At 51.8% G+C, this 16,706-nt stretch overlaps 1 protein-coding gene across 4 annotated transcripts in view; it reads right to left on the bottom strand.

Moving 5' to 3' along the window:
- The window catches only part of CDKL5 (cyclin dependent kinase like 5), a 130,384-nt gene that overhangs the window by 17,868 nt on the left and 95,810 nt on the right, over positions 1-16,706 (bottom strand). For all 4 annotated transcript variants that reach the window (XM_064152067.1, XM_064152065.1, XM_064152066.1 and 1 more), the window contains 3 exons: positions 14,121-15,162; positions 8,613-8,718; positions 2,807-2,930 (listed from right to left, as the gene is read on the bottom strand). In XM_064152067.1, the coding sequence (XP_064008137.1) occupies positions 2,807-2,930; positions 8,613-8,718; positions 14,121-15,162 (1,272 nt within the window). The remainder of the gene's footprint in view (positions 1-2,806; positions 2,931-8,612; positions 8,719-14,120; positions 15,163-16,706) is intronic.

Here is a 16,706-nt window from a genome sequence, read left to right on the forward strand (position 1 = left end):
CAGGCTGCACACAGCCTCAGCCAGCCTGGCCTGAAACACCTTCAGCCATGGGGCCTCAACCACCTCCCTGGGCTCTCACCATCCTCATCATGAAGAACTTCTTCCTAACATCCAGGCTGAATCTCCCTACTTCCAGCTCTGTTCCATTCCTCTCAGTCCTATCACTCCCTGACAGCCTTAAAAGTCCTTCCCCAGCTTTTTTGTAGCCCACTTCAGATACTGCGAGGCCACAAGAAGGTCACCTGGGAGCCTTTTCCTCTCCAGCCTGCACAGCCCCAAACTTCCTCAGTCTCTCCTCACAGAAGAGGTGCTGCAGGCCTCTGATAAATGAGTACATTAATTGGAGTGAGGACTTCCATCTAACTGCCTCTGAGTTAATGAAGGGCCTCATTCAGCAGGCTGCATTCAGCACCTCTGTGCTCTTTTCACTGTTGCAACAAGATGAAACAGTTTGAAGGGATTTTACTGAGGGAAACAGAGGATGGACTCCAGATCAACCTCTTGCTTCTGGTTCAGAGTGTTCATTTTTGGGTTGTAAGATCACAGAATGGTCTGGGTTGGAAGGGACCTCCAAAGGGCATCCAGTCTACCCCCCCTGCAGTCAGCAGGGACATCCTCAGCTAGATCAGGTTGCCCAGAGCTCTGTCAAGCCTCACCTTAAATATCTCTAGGGATGAGGTCTCCACCACCTGTTGAGACCTGTTCCAGTGTTCCACTACCCTCATGCTAGAGAAGATCTTGGTTCAAGCCTCTGGTTTAAATAACCACAAACACAGTCCCTGTCCTTGAGTTCCTCACCTTCAAGCAAAGATATTGCTGACCCCAGAGTCTCTGTGAGTTTGAGTTTATCTCTGCTTTGGACTGCCAATTCCATCCTGGACCTGAAGAATCTTCCCAATGAAAGGCCAGTGGGTATCAGACTGTTCCTAGTTGGTATCAGTTTGTCCCTAGAGGACATCAGACTGTTCCTAGAGGAGATCAGACTGTTCCTAGAGGAGATCAGACTGTTCCTAGAGGAGATCAGACTGCTCCTAGTTGGTATCAGCTTGTTCCTAGTGGATATCAATCTGTTCCTAGAGGACATCAGACTGTTCCTGCTGGATATCAGACTGTTCCTAATGGACATCAGACTGTTCCTGCTGGATATCAGACTGTTCCTAGAGGACATCAGACTGTTCCTAGTAGATATCAGTCTGTTCCTAGAGGTATCAATCTGTTCCTTTGAAAAGTTTTGGCTCCAATTATTTGTCATTGTAGGCAAAAAAAACCCAACCCAAAACTGAGTTCCAAACTTCCCACCCAGCTCTACCAACAGATGCCATTGTTGCAGTCCAAGGTGAAAACAACATTACACATTTCTTTGCAGTCACCACATCATAAAGGCTTATAGAGAAGCAAAGGATATATAGAAAGCAAAACAAGATTCCAGTTGGCTTATGTCATAGTCAAGGCAGAAAGGTTCAGGCATGAAGGACAACAGAACATGTCAAAGGGTTCAACAGCAGGGATAAATACCTTCTTTAGCCACAAAACTCACAACATAAGGATCACTTTTTTACATAACTGACCCGGATTTCTCAGCTAACTTCCACCAAATGGATGGAGGTGAAGCTACTGAAGGACAGGAAGCAAATTCTAGTGAATCAGAGCAGGTGACAAAGGGTTCTGGAGCAAACATCTCTAGGAGTAGCATGGGAACAGAACCTGGACACAAGCTGAAGTACCAGATACCCTTCCCCCTCCCACCACTTTCTAATAGCTAATTCCCAGGTTATTGGTGTGAACAGACAGTAAGTCACCAAGCCACTGGCAGAGCTCCTCAGATGACACCACTTGATCTGCCTTCCAGCAAGCAGCGTCTCAGAGAGCGGCGCAAAGCACAGCCAGAACTGTGTGTCTCAGCTCCCACACTCCACACCAGTCCTCTGAAGCTTCATTTATAGAACCCACAGAGTGGGCTGGCTTGGAAGGGACCTCCAAAGGTCATTTAGTCCACCTCCCCCTTGCAGTCAGCAGGGACATCCTCAACTAGATCATTTATTTTTATCCACTGTGCATTTTATCCAGTGACTGAACAACCTTTTCTTTTTAGAGCTGAAGAGCTCTGGGAGCCACAAAATGAAGGTATTTCCCTTCAAGCACTGCAAAGCTATGCATATGCTGCTCTTCTATTAGCATAATTACAGCTAATTGCTCTCTGTTATATAAGGGGAGCCATGTGATGCTCTGAATCCTTTCCAATCAATACACACCATTAAGATGCTGCTCAGTCCCATTTTTCCCACTGAACGCACTCGGGGCCTTTTGTGGTCTCTGTCACTGTGTGTGTGTGCAAAAAAGAGCAGCAGTCCCCACTGCAGGGGGATTATCCTTCTTGGATACAATCCTGTTTTCCCAAACATGCATTTGGAGAGGGGTTTGGGGGGTTTCTTTTTGTGTGTCTGACAATCCATGCTTCTGGAATCCAGAGAGCCTACAGTGTCGCCATCCACACTACACACACACACACCAAAGCACTTTGCATGATGGTGAACTGAAGGTCAACAGTGGGTGGAAAAAAGTCAGGATAAACTGGACAAAAGCATCTAAAGTTTACTGCATTCAGTGGTGATGGTGGAATGAAGTATTCCTGGCTGCTCAGAAGGGAACACAAAGCATCATAATGCTGCTTTGGTGTAGTCAGGGGAAGCAACTGAGTGTCTGAGAGAGAAATGAGGGTTTCTCCCTCCTCTCTCTCATGTAAAATCCTCTTCCCCACCCCCAACCCCTGCCATCCTCCAGACATCTGTGTAAATTAACAACTCACCAGGTATCAAAGGTGGTTTGTCTCTTGGAGTGGTTTGCCACAGTGCTGCTGTCTGCTGGAAGCACAGAAGCTCTGCTGGCCACATTGTTTTCTAGGTAGGTGCTGTCTGGGCGCGGAGATGGAACTGGATGGAGGAAGAGGAAACAATTCTACTGGGCACTGCCAAAAGCACCCCCCCCACCAGCCTAGGGTGCTCAAGAATCATCCCACCTGGCCTTGAACACCCCCAGAGAGGTTGTGATCGAAGATCACATTGGGTGATTCTGTGCTCCACAACCTCCCTGGGCAACCTGTGCCAGTGTCTCACTACCCTCAACCTGTGCCAGTCTCTCACCACCCTCAACCTGTGCCAGTCTCTCACCACCCTCAACCTGTTTCAGTGTCTCCCCACCCTCCCTTTAAAGAACTCCTGTGCTCCAAAACCTCCCTGGACAACCTGTGCCAGTGTCTCCTCACCCTCCCTCTAAAGAATTTCTTCCTACCCTCCAGTCTTAATCTGCCCTCCTCAAGCTTCAATGCATTCCCTCTCATCCTGGCACTACAAAGCCTTGTGAAAAGTCCCTCCTCAGCTTTCTTGTAGGTCCCCTTTGGGTGCTGAAAGGCAGCTCTAAGGTCTCCCTGGAGCCTTCTCCAAGCTGAACAGTGCCAACTTCTCTCAGCCTGTCTCCACAGGGCAACGTTCCCATTCAGTTCACTGCTTCCTTCCTACCTCTCAAATCAGAGAGTGAAGACACAGTTGAGCTTTATGAATGACTTCACTTTGCTATAGTTTAGAAAGTTTTATGCTGCTTGCTAACTAATCTTGGCTGTAAAATGAGACCACCATCAGAACTCAGAACTGGAATCGAGAACATTTCCATCTGTAGGCAAGCACAGGGAATAGACAAAGACTGAGGGAATAAGAGGAGAGACTGAGGGAGTTTGGGCTGTGCAGGCTGGAGAAGAGAAGGCTCCCAGGTGACCTTCTTGTGGCCTTTCAGCATCTGAAGGGGGGCTACAAGAAAGCTGGGGAAGGACTTTTTAGGCTGTCAGGGAGTGATAGGACTGAGAGGAATGGAACACAGCTGGAGGTGGGGAGAGTCAGCCTGGATGTTAGGAGGAAGTTTTTCAGCATGAGGGTGGTGAGAGCCTGGCAGGAGTTGCACAGGAAGGTGTTGGAAGCCTCACCCTCCCTGGAGGTGTTTAAGGCCAGGCTGGATGTGGTTGTTGCAGCCAGATCTAGTGTGAGGTGTCATTGATAATGGCAGAGGGTTGGAGACGGATGATCCTTGTGGTCCTTTCCAACCCTGACTGATTCTATGATTCTCTGGTTCTATGATTCTATGACTCTGTGATTCTATCATTCCATGACTCTATGATCTAGGTTGGATATTAGGAAGCAGTTCTTCACAGAAAGGATGATTAAGCACTGGAATGGGCTGCCCAGGGAGGTAGTGGAGTCACCATCCCTGGAGATAGAATCATGGACTCAAGCAGGCTGGCAGAGAGCTCCAAGCTCTCCCAGCCCAACCTAGCACCCAGCCCTGCCCAACCAACCAGACCATGGCACTCAGTGCCCCAGCCAGGCTTGGCTGCAACACCTCCAGCCACAGCCACTCCACCACCTCCCTGGGCAGCCCATTCCAGTGCCAATCACTCTCTCTGACAACAACTTCCTCATAACATCCAGCCTAGACCTGCCCTGGCACAGCTTGAGCCTCTGTCCCCTTCTGCTGCTGCTGGCTGCCTGGCAGCAGAGCCCAACCCCACCTGGCTACAGCCTTCCTGCAGGCAGCTGCAGGCAGCAATGAGCTCTGCCCTGAGCCTCCTCTGCTGCAGGCTGCACCCCCCCAGCTCCCTCAGCCTCTCCTCACAGGGCTGTGCTCCAGGCCCCTCCCCAGCCTTGCTGCCCTGCTCCAAACACCTTCCAGCACCTCAACAGCTCTCTGCAATGGAGGAGCCCAGAGCTGGACACAGCACTCCAGGGGTGGCCTGAGCAGTGCTGAGCACAGGGGTGGGCACAAGAACCTCCCTTGTCCTGCTGCCCACACTGCTCCTGAGCCAGCCCAGGATGCCATTGGCTCTGCTGCCCACCTGGGCACACTGCTGGCAAAGATGATCTTTAAGGTCCCTTCCAACCCAAACCATGCTATGATTCCAGGTTTGAAAACTGAGCAGACACCAGCTGCAGCATTTCTACAGCACCACTCTGTGGAACTCCTTAAATTAAAACCTCTAAAGTTTCTGGTCAAGCAGCCAACATGGAAATAACCTTTTGTATTGAGTCAGTGCTTCAGAACTGCATAAATATGAATTTAGCTTTTACAGCCACTTCTTCTTTCAGCAGGTTTTGATTATGTTGTTAGCAATGTGTTGCTTAACCATTTCCCAAAGCAATAAATAAATCTGTGAGCTAAAATATATTTGTTTGGGATGTATAAAGAAGAAGAAATCTCTGCTTTCTAATAAGGAACTGAATAAGTCTCAGACAATTTCCTTGGCACTTAACTGAAGGAGCTATAAAACAGAAGGAGAATCCCGGCCCAATGTGAGGAGTGGTTTAAGGGTGAATAAAAACAATTCAAGACTGAAGGTTCTTGAGGATTCTCATCTGCTACAAAACCTTCCACACAGCACAGGCTTTCAAATTGCTTTAGTGATGCTCAGGAGTTGTTAATGTTACAACGAGAGACCTGCAAAGCCTGGCAGATTTTAACAGCTCCAAATGAGGTCAGCAGCCAAGAGAGCAACCTGTAGAGACTCACGGGGAGATTGGTGACTCAACTTGAGGTTATTAGGTGACTTGTAATCGAATTTGAGCTGATTTGGGCTTCTTAACATTCAGGGAAGCCTCAAAAGCCTCCTAACGCTTGCAGGACAGTAATTAGCTTCTTATCTTCCTTGCCTTTTCCCAAAGGATTAGCCAGGTTTAGCTATGAGGCAGCTGCTAAGCAATCACCATCCTTTGTGTGCCATAAGGGAACAACATCTACTGACATATGTGTGCGTGTATTGTAGACTCAGAGAACCAGGCAGGCTGGCAGAGAGCTCCAAGCTCCCCCAGCCCAACCTAGCACCCAGCCCTGCCCAACCAACCAGACCATGGCACTCAGTGCCCCAGCCAGGCTTGGCTGCAACACCTCCAGCCACAGCCACTCCACCACCTCCCTGGGCAGACCATTCCAGTGCCAATCACTCTCTCTGACAACAACTTCCTCACAACATCCAGCCTAGACCTGCCCTGGCACAGCTCCAGACTCTGTCCCCTTCTTCTGGTGCTGGCTGCCTGGCAGCAGAGCCCAACCCCACCTGGCTACAGCCTCCCTGCAGGCAGCTGCAGGCAGCAATCAGCTCTGCCCTGAGCCTCCTCTGCTGCAGGCTGCACCCCCCAGCTCCCTCAGCCTCTCCTCACAGGGCTGTGCTCCAGGCCCCTCCCCAGCCTTGCTGCCCTGCTCCAAACACCTTCCAGCACCTCAACAGCTCTCTGCAATGGAGGAGCCCACAACTGGACACAGCACTCCAGGGGTGGCCTGAGCAGTGCTGAGCACAGGGGTGGGCACAAGAACCTCCCTTGTCCTGCTGCCCACACTGCTCCTGAGCCAGCCCAGGATGCCATTGGCTCTGCTGCCCACCTGGGCACACTGCTGGCAAAGATGATCTTTAAGGTCCCTTCCAACCCAAACCATGCTATGATTCCAGGTTTGAAAACTGAGCAGACACCAGCTGCAGCATTTCTACAGCACCACTCTGTGGAACTCCTTAAATTAAAACCTCTAAAGTTTCTGGTCAAGCAGCCAACATGGAAATAACCTTTTGTATTGAGTCAGTGCTTCAGAACTGCATAAATATGAATTTAGCTTTTACAGCCACTTCTTCTTTCAGCAGGTTTTGATTATGTTGTTAGCAATGTGTTGCTTAACCATTTCCCAAAGCAATAAATAAATCTGTGAGCTAAAATATATTTGTTTGGGATGTATAAAGAAGAAGAAATCTCTGCTTTCTAATAAGGAACTGAATAAGTCTCAGACAATTTCCTTGGCACTTAACTGAAGGAGCTATAAAACAGAAGGAGAATCCCAGCCCAATGAGAGGAGTGGTTTAAGGGTAAATAATAACAATTCAAGACTGAAGGTTCTTGAGGATTCTCATCTGCTACAAAACCTTCCACACAGCACAGGCTTTCAAATTGCTGTAGTGATGCTCAGGAGTTGTTAATGTTACAACGAGAGACCTGCAAAGCCTGGCAGATTTTAACAGCTCCAAATGAGGTCAGCAGCCAAGAGAGCAACCTGTAGAGACTCACGGGGAGATTGGTGACTCAACTTGAGGTTATTAGGTGACTTGTAATCGAATTTGAGCTGATTTGGGCTTCTTAACATTCAGGGAAGCCTCAAAAGCCTCCTAACGCATGCAGGACAGTAATTAGCTTCTTATCTTCCTTGCCTTTTCCCAAAGGATTAGCCAGGTTTAGCTATGAGGCAGCTGCTAAGCAATCACCATCCTTTGTATGCCATAAGGGAACAACATCTACTGACATATGTGTGCGTGTATTGTAGACTCAGAGAACCAGGCAGGCTGGCAGAGAGCTCCAAGCTCCCCCAGCCCAACCTAGCACCCAGCCCTGCCCAACCAACCAGACCATGGCACTCAGTGCCCCAGCCAGGCTTGGCTGCAACACCTCCAGCCACAGCCACTCCACCACCTCCCTGGGCAGACCATTCCAGTGCCAATCACTCTCTCTGACAACAACTTCCTCATAACATCCAGCCTAGACCTCCCCTGGCACAGCTTCAGCCTCTGTCCCCTTCTGGCAGCAGAGCCCAACCCCACCTGGCTACAGCCTCCCTGCAGGCAGCTGCAGGCAGCAATGAGCTCTGCCCTAAGCCTCCTCTGCTGCAGGCTGCACCCCCCCAGCTCCCTCAGCCTCTCCTCACAGGGCTGTGCTCCAGGCCCCTCCCCAGCCTTGCTGCCCTGCTCCAAACACCTTCCAGCACCTCAACAGCTCTCTGCAGTGCAGGAGCCCAGAACTGGACACAGCACTCCAGGGGTGGCCTGAGCAGTGCTGAGCACAGGGGTGGGCACAAGAACCTCCCTTGTCCTGCTGCCCACACTGCTCCTCAGCCAGCCCAGGATGCCATTGGCTCTGCTGCCCACCTGGGCACACTGCTGCCTCCTCTTCAGCTCCTCTCTCCCACCACCCCCAGCTCCCTCTGCCTGCCTGCTCTCAGCCACTCTGGCCCCAGCCTGCAGTGCTGCTTGGGGTTGTTGTGGCCAAAGTGCAGAACCCTGCCCTTGGCCTTGTTCAATCTCATCCCTTGGCCTCTGCCCTCCCATGCAGCCTGGCCAGGTCCCTCTGCAGGGCTCTGCTACCCTCCAACAGCTCCACAGCTGCTCCTAGCTTGGTGTCATGTCAGTTGTTCCTGTTACTTTGCAGTATATTTGTTGCTGCCACTCAGTGTATAGGCAGCATTAAAATGCTTGTTTGATTTTCATAGAATGGTTTAGGTTGGAAGTGACCTCAAAGCTCATCCAGTTCCAACGCCCCTGCCATAGGCAGAGACACCTCCCTCTAGAACTGGCTGCTCAAGACCTCATCCAACCTGGTCCTGAACACTTCCAGGGAGGTTGTGGAGCACAGAAGCAGATCCCATTGGGTGCTTCTGTGCTCCACAACCTCCCTGAGCAACCTGTGCCAGTGTCTCACCACCCTCACTTCTTCCTAACATCCAGTCTAAAATCTCCCCTCTGCCATTTCCCCTCCCCATCTCCAGGGAGGCAGAATCCATAACCTCCCTGAGCCATTTTGAAAGCTCCAGCATGAAGTTACCTCTGTAAAAGCTGCCAACTCTTCTTGGAACAGGGTCATTATACAGTATTCTATTTTCCTTAGTAGATGCTCCATCTTCTGAGTGTGGATCATGATATGCTCCACCCTGAACAAAAAGAAGAGTGGAAGAGTATAAACCAATTTGCACTTTTCAACCAAGGTAGATAAGAATGAAAGTTAGTTGAGCTGAGTATGCTGGTTTGAAGGTAATTGGAATATTCTAATGAGAGAAATTAGATTATTGGCTGTGAAAAGAACAAACACAAATGACTGCTTTCACTCAGAGGGTTTGCTTGGACATACAAAAGCAAGGACACAAACGAAGATAAATTAGTCTCTGCCTGGCTGCTGCCATATGAACTCTTCTGCCTGAACCTGCACATTTCAGAGAATCAAGCAGGTTGGCAGAGAGCTCCAAGCTCTCCCAGCCCAACCTAGCACCCAGCCCTGCCCAACCAACCAGACCATGGCACTCAGTGCCCCAGCCAGGCTTGGCTGCAACACCTCCAGCCACAGCCACTCCACCACCTCCCTGGGCAGCCCATTCCAGTGCCAATCACTCTCTCTGACAACAACTTCCTCACAACATCCAGCCTAGACCTGCCCTGGCACAGCTTCAGCCTCTGTCCCCTTCTGCTGCTGCTGGCTGCCTGGCAGCAGAGCCCAACCCCACCTGGCTACAGCCTCCCTGCAGGCAGCTGCAGGCAGCAATGAGCTCTGCCCTGAGCCTCCTCTGCTGCAGGCTGCACCCCCCCAGCTCCCTCAGCCTCTCCTCACAGGGCTCTGCTCCAGGCCCCTCCCCAGCCTTGCTGCCCTGCTCCAAACACCTTCCAGCACCTCAACAGCTCTCTGCAGTGCAGGAGCCCAGAACTGGACACAGCACTCCAGGGGTGGCCTGAGCAGTGCTGAGCACAGGGGTGGGCACAAGAACCTCCCTTGTCCTGCTGCCCACACTGCTCCTGAGCCAGCCCAGGATGCCATTGGCTCTGCTGCCCACCTGGGCACTGCTGCCTCCTCTGCAGCTCCTCTCTCCCAGCACCCCCAGCTCCCTCTCTGCCTGGCTACTCTCAGCCACTCTGGCCCCAGCCTGCAGTGCTGCTTGGGGTTGTTGTGGCCAAAGTGTAGAACCCTGCACTTGGCCTTGTTCAGTCTCATCCCCATATGAGATTTTCTGTTAGAACTGCAACATCAAAGCAGTCTCTTATCAGCAGCCAGGCAGCAGCACTTAGAGGCACCAATGGGCACAAAACACCTACTGCCTGCAAAACAAGAAGTATTCTTGAAACAAAGAAATCTAATTAAGTCAGGATACAATTCCAACGAATTTGCTCTATATTCCTGAAGTCCTTCCTGGAAGAACTTCAAACAAAAGCTTAACTAAGCCCCTAGGAACAGCCATGTGCATGTAATCTGTCACCAAATATGACTGATCCCCAGCAGATGCTGTCATTTGTCCCACAGCATGGCCCAGACAGATAGAACTCAATGCTATCTACAAGAGCCCACAAGGAAACTCACCTATGAGTTTAAGCCTAGGATGGCCAAGAAGCACAACAGGGAAAAAACCAGGATCTCAATTTGCTACAGGATGCTTTGCAAAACTCTCTTTTGCCCTTTCCACTGGGGGTGCTGAAGGCCAGGCTGGATCAACCTTGAGCAGCTGAGTCTAGCTGCTAACCTGGGCTCCAAAACAGGAATTAGATCCTGTGAGCCAGAGGCCACAAAGATGCTGCAAAGGGCTGGAGCAGCTCTGCTGTGAGCACAGGCTGAGGGAGCTGGGGGGGTGCAGCCTGCAGAGGAGAAGGCTCCAGGGGCAGCTCAGAGCTGCTGCCAAGAGCTGAAGGCAGCCTGCAGGAAGGCTGCAGAGGGACTTGTGCTGAGGGGGGCTGCAGGCAGGCCAAGGGCAATGGTTTGGAGCTGAGGCAGAGCAGGGGGAGAGTGGAGCTGAGCAAGAAGCTGTTGAGTGTGAGGATGCTGAGAGCCTGGCCCAGGCTGCCCAGGGAGGCTGTGGCTGCCTCCTTGCTGGGGGTGTTCTGGGCCAGGCTGGATGAGGCCTTGAGCAGCTGAGTGTGGCTGGGAGGTGTCCCTGGGCATGGTGGGGAGGTTGGAGCAGATGAACTCTGAGGTCTCTTCCAACCTGATCCCTTCTACGAAGATCTGACCTCACTGCCACTGATAAAACCCCCTTGAAACCATGCCAAGAAGAGAAATGCAGCTAAACCCAGGCTTTAAATCACACTTTGATCCTAAAACCTGCAAGAAATGGAAGCACTGCATTAAATCAATCCTTGTGCAAGATAACCTCTTGTTTGTCAGTAGCAAAGTTACAAACAGGAGATGGCAATAAGCAGCTGGCAGTCAATTTTCTTCTCCTTTCTGTTTTAAAGACTCTTAAAACAACACTGCTGTACTGAGACTTGAAAAGCCCTAAAAGTAAGAATGAATCCAAGCCTTGTTTTTTTGACTCTCTCTCTCATTTGTTCTTCTTTTCCTTCCCTTGCTTTTTGTAAAGCGAGGTTTAAAGCCTGGCAAACAGTGAATGTTTGTCTTCAAAAAGGACTTGGTAGAACCAAAGAGAAAAATCAAAGAGAAACTGGAAACACTGAAGTAGGGAAACTGCACAGAATCTAAGCAGAGTGAAGGAGGGGAACTGATTGGAAAGAGGAAAACAGGAAACCAGTGGAGATTCGTTGAGTCTTTTTGGTCTTGTTCTGCAGGGGGGTTGGGCTCAATGAACTCCAGAGGTGGAACCACAGAATCACAGAACCAGTCAGGGTTGGAAGTGAGCACAGGGAGCAGCCAGTGCCAACCCCCTGCCATGCCCAGGGACACCCTACCCTAGAGCAGGCTGCACACAGCCTCAGCCAGCCTGGCCTCAAACACCTCCAGCCATGGGGCCTCAACCACCTCCCTGGGCAGCCCCTGCCAGGCTCTCACCACTCTCCTGCTCAACAACTTCCTCCTCACCTCCAGCCTCACTCTCCCCACCTCCAGCTTTGCTCCATTGCCCCCACTCCTGCCACTCCCTGACAGCCTAAAAAGTCCCTCCCCAGCTTTTTTTGTAGGCCCCTTCAGATCCTGAAAGGCCTTGAGGATACAGAGAGGTGGATGCAGAGAGCTGGATGTAGAGAGAAGCAAAGGCTGCCTTTTTTTGTGCTCCTCCCTAGATCATTGTGTTTGCATTTGGAAATGCTACAGGAGTTTAAATACCTAGGGAAAAATGAAGACATCTTTAAACAACTGATGTGTAAAACAGCAGATTCATAGGATGGGTTGGAAGATCATCCAGTTCCAACCCACCCTGCCTTGGGCAGGGACATCTCTCATTAGCCCAAGCTGCCCAAGAGCTCATCCAATTTGGTTTCCAACACCTCCAGGGAGGGAGCATCCATAACCACCCCAGGCAACCTGTTCCAAGGATCTTTAAAGATCATCTAGTAGGGACACCTCAAAGCTTCATTCAATCTGGTCCTGAACACCTCCAGGGAGGTTGTGGAGCACAGAATCACCCAATGTGATCTTTGATCTTTGATCACATTGGGTGATTCTGTGCTCCACAACCTCCCTGGGTAACCTGTGCCAGTGTCTCACCACCCTCAACCTGCGCCAGAGTCTCCCCACCCTCCCTCCAAAGAATTTCTTCCTCATCTCCAGTCTCAACCTGCCCTCCTCAAGCTTCAATCCATTCCCTCTCACCCTACCACTACAAGCTCCTTCCTGGCTTTCTTACAGCCCCTTTCAGGTACTGGATCATTCAGAATCAGTTGTGTAAGGGATATAAATCAACACCCAGCACCAGTCCTTGCTCTGCTCTTTAAAACAATGCTCACAGTCAAACACAACCAATATCCAGTGACAATAATCACTGTAAGGAGTCACCACCACCATTTGCCACACTAACCAAGAGCATTCTGGGGGGAGGTGGGGGATGGTTTGGTTTGATTCCTCTAGTAAATCAGTGTATTTAAGTGATAATGTCCTGCTATATGTGAGCGAAAAGATCACTTCAGAAATGAATATCAGCATTTAGAGCAGAAAGGAGGGAACAAAAAAGGCTAAATAAAAGCAGAAATGAGAAAGCCAAGCCAAACAACGTGATAAAAAATGGCACCAGGCAGCCTAACAGAAGACAAGGAACTGCTCATGAAATTTTAGCTTCAGAGGGAAATGTTACTTTTCTCACGTTGTAGTACTTGAAGAAGATGCTACTCAAAGCCCAGTTTTAAAATCAGCCTCATCAAACAGTTCATTTAAACAGGAGGAGCATTTTTTCTCCACTGTGAGGGTGACAGAACTCTAGAACAGGCTGCCCAGAGTGGGTTGTGGAGATATTCCAAACCCTGCCTGGATGTGTTGCTGTGTGAGCTGCTCTGGGTGCTCCTGCTCTGGCAGGGGGGTTGGACTGGATGAGCTTTTCAGGTCCCTTCCAGCCCTTGATGTTTTGTGGGTCTGAAAAATAACCCACCAAACTCAACACCTGTGCTAGTTAGAAGCAAGCTGGAATGTTTTGGTAACAGAACTAGATAACAGGCAGTGAAATGAAAACAATTGATGTCAACTTCTCTCACAGTCTCGCTGAGAGCTCTGGGAAGAAGAAGTAAACTTTCTCCATTTTGTCTTCCTCTTCTGCCTTTGCCTTCAGACCTGGTCACATCTCATTAACCCTGCTCCTACTAACCTTGCTCCCTAACCTCTTGGCTGCACCTCTCTTCTTCCTGAGGACTGGGGTAAGGTTGAGAGGGCTGGGGGGAGGTGTTGGGGTGGTTTGAAAGCCCCTCCTGGGGACTCAGGTTTCTGGGAGGGGAGTTGTGCTTTTGTATTGTTTATCCATTGTATATTTCTGTATATAACTGTATATAACTGTATAGATTGTAAATAGCTGCTTGTAAATTCTGCTAGCTGTAAATAAATTGCTTCATCTATATTCCCAGGGTCCCTCTGAGTTAGCTGGGGCACATACAAAGTGTGGGGGGGCGGGTGAGAGCCCAAACCATCACAACACCCTTTGCCTTCCAGCAAGGTCACAGGCTCACAGGATGTCAGGGGCTGGAAGGGACCCAAAGAGCTCATCCAGTCCAACCCCCCCTGCCAGAGCAGGAGCACACAATCCAGCTCAGGGCACACAGAACACATCCAGACAGGCCTGGAAAGGCTCCAGAGAAGGAGACCCCACAGCCTCTCTGGGCAGGCTGTGATCAGTGAGCCAGGCAGGAGCAAGAGCTGCCTTCAGCTTTGCGACCTGAATTTTGAGTCTGGGATGCTTAGAGGCAGAGGTGAGGGAGCTGCCTTGAGAAGCCAGGCTTGCCCCACCTGCACTCCTGCGCTGCAGCTCGCGTCCACGGCTCCTTGTCCTGTGCCAGGGAGCAAGCGAGCAGGGCCTGTCCCCCCCGCTCCTGAGCCCCAGCCCTCAGCTACGCACAGATACACACAGAGGGGCAAGCAAACAGAGCAGAGGCAGCAGGACACTGTCCCCACGGCACAGAGAGCAAGGCAGGAGTGGGCACTGACCCTGTTTGGATCTTCCGTACAGTCCTCTCGTGACGAGCCCACAGAGCGCGTGAGTGACTTATGCTGCACCTGTGGAGATAACAGTTGCAGGCTGTTTGCTCTGGCTGCCATCCCTTGCCCTACGCTTAAGCCACCCTCTGAGCCCTTTGACCTCACTCTGTCCCGGCTCACATACATAGAGTGTCTATGAGGGCGCTGCTGTGAAGAAAAGGGACTGGTATAACCTAGGCCATAGGAAAAAGACTCGTGTGGAGCAGACAGGCCGTGGGAATGGCTTCCATCCAGGGGATCCGGCAGCTTCAGCTCCTCCATGGTTTTGGAGTGCCTGGCGCCTGGCCTGCGGGCCTCCAGGGTGCCCTCGCCGCGGGCGCTCCTCCCGGAGGGGCTGAGCAGAGTCCTGTTGTCGCCGTGCCGAGGAGGGGTGGGGCTGGTAGGAGAGTTCAGGTCCATGCAGCTGGAGGGAAAATACCTGCTGCTGCTGCTGCTGCTGGGCTCGGGGGCTTGGGCCCGGGCCTCGGAGAGGTTGCCCACGGATTTGGAGTCCGTCAGCACGCCGTGGCCCTTGGCCTTGGCGCGGTAGGAGGGGCTGCGGGAGGCCTGCGGGATGGTGTCGATGTAGCTGTGGCGGCCGTGCTTGTCGCCGGGCTGCAGCGTGCCCGTCTGGCCCGGCGGCGCCTCCAGCAGCGAGTGCCGGCTCTGCGCGGGCCTGCCGCCGGGCTTCAGGTACTTGGCGCCGGAGCCCTCCGAGCTCTTGGGCTCCACGCTGAAGTCGAACTCCGCCTTGGCCTTGGGCTCCTTGGGGCTGAGCAGGTGCGGCAGGTTGTTGTTGGCCAGGTCCTTGTTGCCAGAGCCGGGCGCGGCGCTGGGCTTCTTGGCGTGCATGGGGCTGGGGCTGGGAGCAGCTCCGGGCAGGTTCCCGTTCAGAAAGCTCTCGTTGGCTGGAAGAGTTTCTTCTCTTGGCCCAGCAACCCCTAGTGTCTGCATGTCCTTGCTGTTGGATCTGTGGTGTGACTGCAAAGCAGAGCTTTTGCTGGCCTGGTTTCTACATTGAAACGCATAAAGAAGCATTAATAGAATCACAGAATCAGAGAATCAGAGAACCAGGCAGGCTGGCAGAGAGCTCCAAGCTCCCCCAGCCCAGCCTAGCACCCAGCCCTGCCCAACCAACCAGACCATGGCACTAAGTGCCCCAGCCAGGCTTGGCTGCAACACCTCCAGCCACAGCCACTCCACCACCTCCCTGGGCAGCCCATGCCAGTGCCAATCACTCTCTCTGACAACAACTTCCTCACAACATCCAGCCTAGACCTGCCCTGGCACAGTTTCAGCCTCTGTCCCCTTCTGCTGCTGCTGGCTGCTTGGCAGCAGAGCCCAACCCCACCTGGCTACAGCCTCCCTGCAGGCAGCTGCAGGCAGCAATGAGCTCTGCCCTGAGCCTCCTCTGCTGCAGGCTGCACCCCCCCAGCTCCCTCAGCCTCTCCTCACAGGGCTGTGCTCCAGGCCCCTCCCCAGCCTTGCTGCCCTGCTCCAAACATCTTCCAGCACCTCAACATCTCTCTTGAATGGAGGAGCCCAGAGCTGGACACAGCACTCAAGGGGTGCCCTGAGCAGTGCTGAGCACAGGGGCACAGGAACCTCCCTTGTCCTGCTGCCCACACTGCTCCTGAGCCAGGCTCCTGTCTTAACAGCTTCAGCAAAAGCAACACTCCTTGCACAAAAGAGTTGCCATTTAAAGACACCAAGTTTAAGAGCAGGTAAAAGCAAACACTGCCAGGTAGGCAGCAGAACTACAACAACAGATCTGCCAGTGTCAGCACACTGTTGTGTCTTTCTGGTTATATCCTGATGGGCAAAGCTTAGCTTTGGTTAATGGCTTTTGCTGATGAAGAAAATGAAGATCAATAACCCAACTGTACAAAGCAGAGCAGAGAGATGCACACAGGGATGCACGTGGGTGAGTGATGCGTGTGCACACCAATAATGGAAGCACTACGTTATGTAAGCTTGCTGAACAGACCCTGGGACAAAGAAATCATCTGAAACACCCCTGGCAGAGCAGTACAAAGGTAGAACAGTCAAGTGTCAGTGCTGTCAAACAAAGCTGATACAAGCAATGCTCCAGAAGGTCTTGTGGATGCTTGATTTGGATGGGGAAGGCAGAGCAGGGGAGCTTATTGTGCTGCTGAAGGCATCAAAATGGAACGAGCTTGAGCTCAGTGCAGCAAAGCAAGCTCTGTACCAACAAGCCCAAATCCAGGACTGTGGCAGGAACCCCAGCTTTTGTGGGACTTTGCAGGATCACAGGATGTTGGGGTTGGAAGGGACTTCCGTAGATCGAGTCCAACCCCCTGTCAGAGCTGGACCTGCACAGGAACACATCCAGACAGGCCTTGAAAGGCTCCAGAGAAGGAGACTCCACAACCTCTCTGGGCAGCCTGTGCCAGTTGCTCTGTCACCCTTACAGTCAAGAAGTTCTTCTTCACCTGGAACCTCCTATGCTGTAGTTCTACCCCACTTCTCTGCACACTAACTCAGCCCCAAAGTTGCACCCAAAAAGCTCTGCAACCAGACTGACTTGGTGCAGAG

This window comes from Pogoniulus pusillus, chromosome 12 (genome assembly GCF_015220805.1).
Source record: "Pogoniulus pusillus isolate bPogPus1 chromosome 12, bPogPus1.pri, whole genome shotgun sequence".
In the NCBI taxonomy this organism is placed as follows: Eukaryota; Metazoa; Chordata; class Aves; order Piciformes; family Lybiidae; genus Pogoniulus; species Pogoniulus pusillus.